This window comes from Macrobrachium rosenbergii, chromosome 26, assembly GCF_040412425.1.
Source record: "Macrobrachium rosenbergii isolate ZJJX-2024 chromosome 26, ASM4041242v1, whole genome shotgun sequence".
Taxonomy (NCBI): domain Eukaryota; kingdom Metazoa; phylum Arthropoda; class Malacostraca; order Decapoda; family Palaemonidae; genus Macrobrachium; species Macrobrachium rosenbergii.
In genome coordinates this window covers 12,402,316-12,415,627 of record NC_089766.1, presented here as the reverse complement: position 1 = coordinate 12,415,627, position 13,312 = coordinate 12,402,316, and the positions used below count along the sequence as shown (strand labels likewise).

The following is a 13,312-nucleotide window of genomic DNA, read 5'->3' as shown; positions in this document are numbered from 1 at the left end:
AAATTTCCGAGTTTAAAAAAATCAAGGGAATTGTGCCTTAACCACCAAATACCATCAGTAACCTTTGCTCATGCTTCATGTAAAAACGTGTTAATATTATGACAAATCGTATCATTATTATCCTTCCTCCATTAATACAGATGAAGCAGTCACTCTTCCAAGTCATACTCTTATCAATCAACAAACTACTGTACATTTTAAAAATTCTTGTTACCAATTCAGCATTGGGTTCATTTACATTATATTAAATTTGTTGAGCAATGAATCCCTAATACTCATAAGTTGCCCATAAACTTTTGGATGTTCTGAATTTCAAACTATCTACAAGAAATCTGGAAAGAACCTGATACATCAAAGCTTCAGAAAGGAGAGATACCAAACAACAATTATACAAAAAATTTATTCTATGTACTTTATACACACAAAATTCACTTTAATAACCTAAACAATTTTTATCAAGTAAACAGCCATTGAAAAAACTGATTATTTACATCAATTTCTTAATATCTTTGAGTCTTCCGCCTCTCAAGACTTTCCTTAAATATGAACTATGAAAATATCCAGGTACAAAAGCTTTAAATTGAAAGAAATTAGAGGAGGAACATCCAAATTTTTCAAGTAATTGTAATAACTTTTATCTTGAAAATACTTAGTATTATCAATACTGCATATAATAAAACAAAAAAGATACTTTCTGTAAACAAAGACTGTGTTCTTTCTACTTCTGTACAAGAGAAACAAATATAGGTCTATTATCCATAGGACGTCTGTTATGAGTCTGTACTACTCTTTGGGCCTCTTGGGGTGTGGCAAAAGCTACACGAGCATCAGCTGTGGGTTGATTGAATTCATTGTATCTTCTGATGATGTGCTCTGGACGCAATGCTGGAAATTCATGTAAAAAGTCAAGAATGTCATCTGTTGTGCAACGATACGGTAAGTTTCCAAGTGCTACTACACAGCCAGGCTTTCCAAAATGTTCAGGGGGTACAGCTGTACCAAAGTTATCCTCTGAAGTACCTGCAGGAGGCCTAAGCAATGCCCCTCTCATTCTTGGACCAAACTCTCCCATACCTCCACGGCCTGCCATCCCCATCATTCTGTGCATTCCTCTCATTTCACCACGAGGCATAAATCCCCTTCCTGATGCATACGGCCCGCCCATTCTTCCTCTGAAAGGTTGGTGTTCCTCATAAGAATTTGGGTGAGGCATGTTCATCATTGCCCCCTCCATATAATTATCTGACTTCATCATTTGATCCTGGCCTTCATCAGGCATACTATCAGTATCTTCTGGAGGAATACTGACTTGGCTTATGCTGGGCTTCTCTTTGACAGCAGAACCTATTCCAGCCTTCTGACCCTTTTTGATAAGTTCAAGAGGATCAAAAGCCAGGCCCATGGCATTCATAACAATAGGCTTAGCAATCAGCTCAACCAACACTTTCATCTTTCCAATTTGCTGTTCATTCTTACCCAGAGCTTGTTTTGCATCCTCAATAAGAGGGAACATTACATACACCTCTCTTACTCCATTAGTGCCAGGCTCACAGAAATGCATGCGTTCAGGTACAAGTCCTTCATCACTGAAGAAGTCTCTAATATTTGCCTCTGTAACATCTTTAGGAACTCTCTTTATGACAACAGAGTCAGTCAATAAGTCACCTGGAATTGGCTGCTTAACAGCAAGTGTCTCATCTGGCTGATCTGATGGGCCATCCTTTTTCTTGACTTCTTGACCTATCATATCTCTATCTTTAACAGCAGGAGCCATAGCACTAGGAGGGCATAGTTCAATAAGCAGAGGACTGCCATCAATAGAGGCATTTGCTAGTTCAGCAATAGCTCTTTGAGCCTCATCATAAGAAATGAGTCGCACAAAACAGCCACCGGAGGGTGTTCTAGTACCTCTTAACCTCTCTATGACAATATCCTCAATCTTAAACTTTTCAAATACCTGAGCAACATTATGCTCCGTACAACCCATTGGCACGCCAGTGACATAAACACAAGGACTTTCATTCGGGAAATTTCTGTCACCATCTTTTCTTGAAGACCCACCTGTCTTCACGTCTACTTCAGAGTCATACTTCGCTTCACTCAAAAGTGAAATCTCTATCCTGTTATCAAATATATAGCTTCCAGAAAATTTTAATGCTCTAGTGGCATCTCGAGGCTGAGAAAATCTGATGTATGCAACGTCTGTACGGTTACCATGACTGTCACCTATTATCTTTATGCTACTGCTGGGTACAAAAATGTTCTGAAATATTTCACGAATAGCTCGATACGAGGCATTCAAAGGAACATTGTGCAATTCCACACTACAAGTTTCGTCCATATACTGGCCTCCCCAACGTGACTGACCTCGTCCACGGAAACTGCCTTGATGGCCACGTTGTGATCCATAACCATCATCATGGTGGCCATCCATGTATTCTCCATGTCTTGAACTGAACCCACCACGGCCTCCTCGACCTCGTTCCCATCCTCGACCTCTGTCCCAACCACGGCCTCCTCTGCCTCGGTATCCCCTGGAGCCATAGCTTTCATCATATTCTCCATCATCTCCATATCTTTCCGCATCCCTTCCATGACCATCCCGGCCAACCCAGTTGTCTTGGGAGTGCCATGTTTCCTGTTCATTCCTATTCCCAAAGCCATCACGTTCATTCCTTGAGGGGAAGTTTCCTGGTCGACCTCTCCCATTCCATGAGGCCTCTTTCAAACCATCCTGCCTATTTGGACCTTCCCATCCTGGCCCAAAATCTTCCATACGGCCCATCCTACTTCTTGGATCCCAGTTTCCACGTCCTTCGCTTTCTTCCCTCATGTCACGCATCTCATTATTTTCTCTAGGATCTCTATCTGGCACTGGGCCTCTCCCCATCGCTTCCTTCTCACCTCTGAATCCTCTCATGTCTCTTTCCCCTCTGAATCTAGCTGGATCATTTGGACTCCCATCTCTGGGGTCCCAATTCCTCTGTGCAAGCTCTGGGCGAGTTCTTGGATCAAAATTCTGAAGAGGATTAGGTCCATTTCCACCCTCTACCTGTGAAGGAAAATGACCTGGCTGCCCTTCATACCCATAACCCTCAGGTCTCATTGGCATTGGTCCTCTATTATTAAACTGAGGGGGCATAGGAGCCTCTCCAGGCATAGCACCATACCTTGCAGGAAATTCACCAGGACCTCTCATGGGGCCATCCACTGGTCCCCCCAATGGGCCACCCATTGGAGCACCTACAAAGTCAACTGGGGGCTTTGGAGCCATTGACTCAGGAGCAGGAGAGTTATTCTGTACTTCATTTGGTACTTCTTGGTCAAGGGACCCATCATCTTCAGCAATTAACTCCATATCAGTGGGAGTATCAATTGTATTAGGAGCTGGGATATTTGAAGGAGAAGCATTTCTGCTACTGAATGGCATCTGTTGAGGGAAAGGTGATCCGCTGTTAAAAGGTGGATTTGCACCGTAAGCAGATGGAACTGGAGGAGGGACAGGGCCAGGTGGAGTCTGTATGGGTGAATTTCTAATTGGCTCAGCAAGACTACTGGGCAAAGGTCCCCTCATGCTAATACTTGGAATGTCTCCAAGTCCTGGTATTCCCCCTGATCCTCCTATAACTTCTACATCTTTACTTAGTGAGTCATTCCCTGGAGAAGTTTTATTGCTATCTTGACTGGAGCGGTCAGAACGATCACGGCCAACCCTACTACCGCGCTCCCTTTCACGGTCACGATCTCTTCCGCGATCACGATCCCTAGTCTTATCCCTAAAACGATCACGATCCCTGCTTCTGCTTCTACGATAGCTACGGCTACCACGATCACGACTACGTGACCTTGATCGACTTCTATGGCGACGGTGGCGATCTCTGTCTCGATCACGTGATCTTGACCGTGATCTGGATCTGGATCTAGTTCTTCGGCGACGACTGTCGCGACCATCACGACTCTTGCTGTCTCGCTTTGGTACAGAGGATGAACTGGAGGATGGTTTTTTATCATCTTTCTTGTCATCCTTAGGCACAGCAACTTGGAGGTCATTGTTCTCATGATTGCCAATATTATTGTATGGAGATTCCTGCGAATTACCCATCATAGATACTGACTGCATGGACTGCTGCATTGTGACAGGAGGGGTAAGTGGCATGTGAGGGGGCATAGGAGGAAGTGGCTGATGACCATCAGAATTATTTGCAAGACCATGCATTTGGTAAGGTGAATGGGTTGGAAGTGGCATCTGGGGTGGAGGCACCAAGGGTTGTGTCGGTGCAGGTACAACCTGCGGAGGAGGCTGCGGAGGAGGCTGCATTTGAGGCTGTGGAGGTTGAGGTACTGGCTGTACTGGTGGTTGACTGACAGGCGAAGCACTAGCTGACTGGGGCTGTGAAGGGATGACAGGAGGAACATGGTAGCCTTGAAGAGCCATAGCTTGTTGTCGAGCAGCTTCAATAACCTTTTGCATCTCCGTGCGTGATGACAGCAACAAAGTAACCTGGATCCCTTTAAGACTAGCACCTGACATCCTCATGGCCAACCTTGCGTCCTCATCAGTACTGTAATGAAAAAGTTGAGTTAAAGGCTTCTATAAATTTTTAACCAGATGGGAAATGACAAAGTTTTTTGAGATACAGACAGAAAAGTAAAGTAAAAAGCATCCTATACTTATTGGCAAGCAGGAACATGCAAGCAAAAAAACTGTACAATAACTAACATTCCCCAAATAGCATGATCCTCCTGTTAAGTGCTTTATAGACTTACTCTGTTGGTTAATTTAGTCAAATACTGTGGGTAAATAACAAAATTCAAAGGAACAAGACATGGACAAACGTCATTTGATGACTTTAAAAATAGCAAAGAAATTTTCTTATTAACAATAACTACATATATAAGATTGTAATTGTACTTCTTTAGAATTAAAGAGATTCTATATACAGTACTGTATACAATATCACCTTGATCTTGTATAAATCAATTTATATACTATATATTTCTCCAATACACTAAGCAAAACCAATCTTCATAAAATTAATAGCTATCAAATAAAAATCAGATGATCTATTAATAGCACAATTCCCTTATGACCTATTTAAATTCTTTCCAAAAACTTATATGGAATAAATGTCTGACGAATACAAAAGTAAAAACTACTATTGAATACTAGTAACACCTCAACTTAATGGACTTCTGTACTTATAAGCTACATGATTATCATTAATTTTTGCTTGGCTACAATTTCAGGTGTCATATATTTTTATATTGTTCTCTTAAACTGACTTGTAAGAGTAAAGTACTGGACAGTTTGGATTAGGAACTACAGTCGACCACTGCCTATTCGCGGTTGTGGATTTGCAGCTTCACCTACTTGCAGATTTTTCTGTGGAACGTAGGAAAATTTGCCTATTCGCGGAATTTTACATAGAGAAATATTCACTAATTACTGTATTTTTATATTATTTTCGTGACTAAATACATTTTTCATGATAAAACTATGAAAATAGGCAGATATAAGCATTTTTAGAGGGGATTTTTGGTGTTTGAACTATCAAAATAGGCAATTATAAGCATTTTTAGAGGGGGTTTTTGGTGTTTGAACTATCAAAATAGGCAATTATAAGCATTTTTACAGGGTTTTTTGGTGTTTGAACTATCAAAATAGGCAATTATAAGCATTTTTAGAGGGGTCTCAAGTGTTTGCAGATTTTGGCTATTCGTGGAGGGTTGCGGTCCCTATCCCCTGCAAATCCCGGGGGTCGACTGTACGTGGAATTGCTGTTAGCTGCAAAATATCTAGAAAATATTCAAGTGCAGGCTATAATACAAGGTCTTTGTTAATTATGGACTTCAACTTATCAGAAAAGCAAACTCCAAAGTGTCTGTTAGGCTGAGGTGCTACTGTAGTAATGTTCACAACTCCAAAGCATTTTAGGCTCACCTGAATGCGATGAATGCATCGCCAAGTTCCCCACCAACGATGTGAACGCCACCTTCCGGAATAGAGAGTCCTTTGAAGAACTCTCTGATGTCCAGGGCATTAGCAGACCATGGAAGGTTCTGCAGTCTTATGATGACACTCATGGTGGATGGCTTATTCTGTTTGCTCTATAATGCTGGCACGGATAGAGGTTCTATCTGTTGAGAGAAACAAAATAATTAGATTACAAACAATTAACACTAATCAAATTTATGCAAAACTTGGGCAAATCAAAGCTTACAGGACTTCATATACACATGTATATAATCAAATTACAGAGTTAGATGAGTGTTACAGATTTTAAACCTTCCTCAAACTTGATACATATAACACTCAATTTAGAATTTAAAACTTCCTCATACTTGATATATACAAAACTATAATTATGGAGTGTGTATATGAAGTATACAGTATATAGATATACACAGTATTTTAAAAAATGCATACGGAAACTACATAAATTACAACTACTACTCAGATTGACTTAAAAATATCTTCTAGATGGTTATTTTATATATAACTAACATTTTACTTCTTTAACACTTTAATATTTTAACCAAACTGTTCATAAATACTTTTCACACAAACATACATATAATATAAAGCAATGTTACACCAACGTTATGAAAATACCAAAGCCAATAACTGTGATTAATAGATTAAAATCTATACACCAAAGAACATACTAGGCATGTTGATAATCTGATATTTAATTGGAACAAACAACCTGAGATTAACAGATATGTATTTTTATCATCAGACCATAAATGCGCCAAATTTTACCCCCAATTCTATTCAGGAACAGAAGTCCCAACTCACTTTTATTCTTTAAAGAGCAGATGACTATTTTAATCATTCTCTAATGAATTTCAATCCTTCTTCCTATAAGGATCGAGATGGTGATCCTTCCTTCTAGCCCTACTGCGAGACTCAAGCCCAGTATTCCCCCAAGGAACTCCATCCTTCCTTGTTCCCAACAGAACAAAAAGGATTCCTACTATTAAAGGAACTTGTCTTCCATCACTATTTCCCTACTAACTCTGCTAATACCTCTTGTTCCCGTTTAAATGCTTTGTTTTCTGTGTTCCTAACAGAACAGCAGTCCTTGCCCTTATCCCTTTAAATACTAAAGTTCTTTAACCATACCCCTATGGAGCTTCCTTCGCTCCTCTATGTTCCCTAGTACCCATTTTTCTTCTATGTTCTCCCAAAAGCCTCTCTGGCGCTTCGTCAACGTGCCTCTAAAGAACTCCTGTTCATTCTACAAGATCCCTAGTCTTTTAACCTGATTACATCTTACAAGTCTATCATCACCTGACAGTATTTTTCTCTTATATGTATATAAAGACTTTTGGCTTAATTACGTCCTCAGCATCGTTTACCCAACTGACTGAGTTCATGCTAATTGCTGGCTTCAAAAATGATGTGACCTTAGTATGCCTATAATAAAAGTTGGTATTTTCGAAATTAACAAACTCTCATGAAGATATGAGTCTTACAAGTGTGTGTGTGTATGTATGTATGTATGTATGTATGTATATATATATATATATATATATATATATATATATATATATATATATATATATATATAATATGTGTTTGGCTGCTAAAATATTCGTCGTTTTTATGTCAAGTCATTCTGTCGTTAATGAAACAAGTACACAAGAACTCTAAGTGCGACCCCATTACACTTTAAGCCTAATAACCGGTTTAACGGACACCATACAACCACAATTGAGCTTCGTGAATACTACCGAAATGTAATAGTAATACAATGCTAATTCCTTATTATTCAAAACGGAGTTACCATGACTTGTTTAACTCGGTTCGTTTTTACTCTAATGTTTACTGTAAACTTGTTTGTCCTTCCACGACAGTTTGTTGAAAAACTAGTTATCGTTCGCCCTTCAGTTTATTGAAAAATTGCAGCTTGCCGTCAGACTCGAGTTTACTGGGAAATGTTAGCTAGTCTGTGCCTTCACAAACTGTGTACTTTGATTCGTCTTCACCTGTCAATTTCATACAAAATTCTTGGTTTGACTTGGCCAATAAATTTATCGCTATTGGATTCGTGTACTGCAGAAGTTATTAACCAACTTGAGTTCATCTTGTCAAAAATTCATTGCAAAAATAAAGAACACTTTCGGGATATGAAAACATGCTGCTTTAGATTAACCACCCTGTAGTGCTTCAGTGTACTTTTTCACCTTTCGTCACAACTGCGGCTTGATTCAATACCTAACCATCTTTGAAAAAGTTGTCATCATATCAATATTGTAAAATAAATTTCCTTTGTATTACCTCCCAAAAGTTTTTTTTTCCATTTTTGCGTAACGATTCATTTAAATAGTTGTGTGGTTACGATATTGGTAAGTTTATTCCTTCACCTTTCGCCAGTTATACTTACGTAGAGAGAGAGAGAGAGAGAGAGAGAGAGAGAGAGAGAGAGAGAGAGAGAGAGAGAGAATCTGTAGTCAGATCATAAGGGAGAACACTTGTGTTCCTTTCATCAATGAAGGTGATTAAAGGGTAACTTGAAACTTTTCTCCATATCTGGAATTTCCTTTAAAGATACCAAAAGATACAACTTGAGCTACCTGTATGGTCACATATGAGAGAGGAGCCTATTGTTTGTTTTCTTTTTCGTTGGAACGACTTGTTACAGATACCAAGAACATGCGACACAATTTGCAAATACTTGCAGCCATTCCGTGGTTATATCACCTTGGGATTTTTATGGCGATGTATAATCGCGTAGGTTTTACTATAAATAGTGGTGTCTAATGCAACCAGCTGCCATTCTGAAAGTCCTCTCGTTTGCTCAATTTGTGGTCTAATGCGACACTGCATGACCAGACTTCATTATACCAATGTTACAGTTGACTAGTCACTCTTTATCGTTTAGTTATTCAGACTGAATTAAATGAAAAGACTGTGATTCCCCTATATGCCACTATGTGCAGGGACTAATGCCCTTTAACTGTGGTAATTCCTGGATTAAAAGATACTGCCATTAAATACCCGAAAAAGGCTAGATTAATTTCCCAACAACTCTTTTAACATAAAAATTTAACATTGATTTCACCACTCCCAGTACATAAACATATGTATAATGGAATTTCCAAAGAATTTTTCAGTGCATAAACATACTGTATGTGTAATGGAATTTTCAAAGAACTTTTAAAAGTTCATTTTGGCGGTTATGAAATTGCTATAAAGGTAAACACTTGTACGTTTGTGTGTGTGTGTGTGTGTGTGAGAGAGAGAGAGAGAGAGAGAGAGAGAGAGAGAGAGAGAGAGAGAGAGAGAGAGATTTCTCTCCTAATTTGTTCTCCCAATGGAATGTTCATGAAGATAATAATGCTTAGGATGGGTTTTCTCTGCATGCCGCCATTATAATTACGTATATTCATCTATCTTTGGACAATGTAGATAAAAAAAATCAAGAGTACTGTTCGGGCAAGTACAATTTCATTCACACACACAATAAACTGGCCAAGGGCATCCTTGGTGGTTAGATTTGATAAAGTTAATGGACAAATGCTTCCGGGTCGCCAGTAATTCAGCTCACAACCTATGTGTAAATCCTCTGAACACAGTAACAGGCATTCTCTCTCTCTCTCTCTCTCTCTCTCTCTCTCTCTCTCTCTCTCTCTCTCTCTCTCTCTCTCTCTCTCTCTCTCTCTCTATATATATATATATATATATATATATATATATATATATATATATATAATTATATATATATATAGTGAGTGTGTTTGCGTATTTCAGCAGCACAGGATCTGTTCAGTGCTTGGGAACAATACTAGTGTCTTTGGACATTTTTAAATTATATATATATATATATATATATATATATATATATATATATATATATATATATTTTACTTTATAACATACACAATTGTTCTGTGCATTAGTAGAATTACTAAAAGGACCTCATTCAAACTGGATGGTATCTAATGGAGTACGGATACTTGATAATGTGGACTGTTTGTCCAAGAAAGCATGTAAGTTTTTCTGAATAAATACTCCATTAGATACCATCCAGTTAAAATATATATATATATATATATATATATATATATATATATATATATATATATATATATATATGAATTATGAAGCACAATTGCAGACATAAACAGTTGTTTTGATCGACAACAAATGCAATTAAATTTTGGGCGTTTTATCTGCATGATTAGGCATCAAATGCCCTCATGGATCTTGATGCTTAAACAATTCATAACCAACGTCATGGGAGAGATGGTGGATATTTTTTTCCTTACCCATCAGATGAATTACTGTTCCATCCTTACACATAAAACCACTTTTTCTGGTAATTCTTACACTAACAATTTTTTTCCCCGTTCTGTTACAAAAGAATAATGAGCCAACAAGCAGTTTACTCTCCAACTTCAAATTTGACCTAGCATCCCTCCCACACTACAATGACACCAAAATTGGTTTAAAGGTCTACTACTTATATATATATATATATATCACAGTAAATACGTGAAACCCTAGGATTTCACGAAATCCCTAGGGAATATGTGAAATGACCAATTTGCTCACGAACATTTGATCTCCGAGGGCTAGTACTAAACACGGCGAAACAGTGATTCATCTACATTGTTCTGCCGTGTTTTGTACTAGTCAATGGGGGGGGGGCAAATGTGTTTAGTCAATGGGGGTCAAATGTGTTTCGCCATGTTTAGTACTAGGCCCTTGGGGATCAAATGCACTTAAGAGACATTTGATCCCCAGGGGCTAGTACTAAACACGGCGAAAAAATGATTCATCTACACTGTTTTGCCATTTAGTACTAGCCCCTGGGGGATCAAATGTGTTTTGTCATGTTTAGTACTAGCCCTTGGGGATCAAATGTTCATAAGCAAATTGGTCACTTCACATATTCCCTTGGGATTTCGTGAAATCCCTGGATTTCACATATTTAATGTAACATATATTACAAGATAAGTGCGTTTTAGACCACAAACTCCCGAAAATAATGCCAAAGCAGTTATCGAGATCAATTTCCTCCTCACAAACAAGCTGGGAACTGAAGTTTCCCTAAATTTCTGGATTTTGTTTCCGAGAAAAGCCTTCAGTAAGTTTCCTCTGATTTACCTAGAGGTGACATTTAGAAAGTATCTTTTACCCGGCAGGATTTCAGTTGTTGATTCTAGCTTCACTGTCAACTAGTTTCCTTTGCTGGAACTCTAAAAACACCCATTCATTCCACTGTCAGTTATTAGTTCCAAAATGCATGTTTTCTTCCTTTCGCCTTTTAACATAAATAGTATTTGATTATATTTATTATTCACAAAACCTCTATTCATCCTTATCAGATTTATAGGAGAGCTTGGTCGATTCCTTAACCCTGCATGTGTCTATGAGAAGCAGTGATCACATGGCCATGAAATGCAGGACTTTACCATCCATTTACTCATTCTGCTGTTATGTGACGTCATTTCAGGTTTGGTAAGGCAAGACTCCCGCTTGCCTTATACTCGTTTAGACCTCTCCTACTCAGAACACAAGAACAACGTTCTTTCCTTGTTAATACGAAATGGCTTAGTTAAATCAGCCAAGATGCTTTTCTTTCTTCAGCATTTCATACCTTTCTCTTGATCCAGCAGCTACTCCCGATGTCAGCAGTATTTATCCACTCCTGCACCGATCAAATTCTATTCTCTGTTCTCATAGGGGAAAAATACGTTGTATTGTTTTTATTAAGGCATTAGGTCTTTTCAATGCTGGGTGGTTCAACTTCCTTAGCGATTTAAACCCAGATTGGGAGTGTTCAGTAATTAAAAGCGTAGATCAAAGTGTTCACAAAAGGCTGACCTTCAATATACTCTTCTCTTAAAGACTTACCATCAACTGTAATTACACTACATGAATATCAGATTTGAAGGGAAAACACAGTGTATTTTTCGTCAGTAAATATAAACCTTACTGCAAGACATTCAAATTTCTTATGCATCTATTTACCACTGATCTACCTGTCACTGAGATCGCAGTTAACCAGCGTGTCACTTCTCTTACGACATTTACTGATAAGAAAGATTTCCAGATTCTCTGAAATCTTTTTTAACTCGAGGTGAGACAGGAGATTCAAATTTCCTGGCAAAGGCGTATCATTTCTTTCAATTTCATTGTAACTCTTCTTCCTGTCTATACACACAAGTCGCTCTGAATACTGATCAAGATGTGGTCACCTGGGTGCTGGTGCCACACTTCTTCAGTCCTTGTCACATAAAAGGTAGAGTTCTCCCAGGTGCTATGATGGTGAATTTGACTTAGAATGTCTTGATAAATTATCCAGTGATTTTCACTTTAATATCCTCCCTAAATCATCATTCTTTCATTTCCTTAATCGCATAAGACACGACCAACGCGAGATATCCAACCCACTGGGACTACATTGTTTTATGGCAAGTCATTCTTCAGATCCGAGTTTAATGGGCACTCACGAGCATCAAAAGGCAATGTCTTAAAAACTTAACAGATAATCAGTGTCCAAGCTCCCTCTTCACCCAAGCCTGGAACTAGGGGAACCAGGCAGTAGCTAGTGGTGACTTGGCAGTTAGCTATATGGCCCCTGCCATTATGACGGAAAGGTAGGTTTGCCAATGAAATCTATTATGTCATAGGTGGGTCTTGAACTCTAGAACACCACAATATGAAGTCCAGGCAAACCCACTAAGTCATTACCTTCGATGAATATGTAAAGGCAATGGAATGGTAGTAAAAGAGAAAATTTGCTTTCACAAAATCTCATCTCTTCAGCTGATAAGTATGTTGCCAGCAATAGTCTCCAAACATTTCTATGATCCTTACACCTTGGGAAAGGAAGTCCAGTCAGTTGGAGACTGGAGAGAGTGGACACTAGCGATGGTTCTTCCCAAACACGACTGGGGAGAACAATTACAAAACACACTGTTCCAATGCTGTGTGTTCCGTAAATAGTCTGTGGGCTTCATATCTGTATTTTGAATTGCTCATAATTCTGCTAAATCTATGCATTCAAAACAGTATTGTTGTTGCTGTAGTACAGTGTTTTTTAAACATTCCTGAAAGGATTCTCAAGTACTGGTATGACAGGTTGGAAAAGTGGATGGGACTCACAATATATATACACAGTATATATATATATATATATATATATATATATATATATATATATATATATATATATATATATATATATATATACATATATATAAACACCACGTGGGAGGAATGAAATGTAGCTGTAAATCCGGACCGGTGTCGGCTGCGTTGCTGAGCCATCTTCAGAGGACTGATACATAGTGGTAG

At 38.5% G+C, this 13,312-nt stretch overlaps 1 protein-coding gene across 10 annotated transcripts in view; it reads right to left on the bottom strand.

Annotated features, from left to right (window-relative positions):
• Positions 1-386: 386 nt before the first annotated feature.
• LOC136853044 (uncharacterized) overlaps positions 387-13,312 on the bottom strand; it is a 248,876-nt gene continuing 235,950 nt past the window's right edge. For all 10 annotated transcript variants that reach the window (XM_067128258.1, XM_067128261.1, XM_067128252.1 and 7 more), the window contains 2 exons: positions 5,942-6,138; positions 387-4,562 (listed from right to left, as the gene is read on the bottom strand). In XM_067128258.1, the coding sequence (XP_066984359.1) occupies positions 719-4,562; positions 5,942-6,084 (3,987 nt within the window). In that variant the 5' untranslated portion in view covers positions 6,085-6,138 and the 3' untranslated portion in view covers positions 387-718. The remainder of the gene's footprint in view (positions 4,563-5,941; positions 6,139-13,312) is intronic.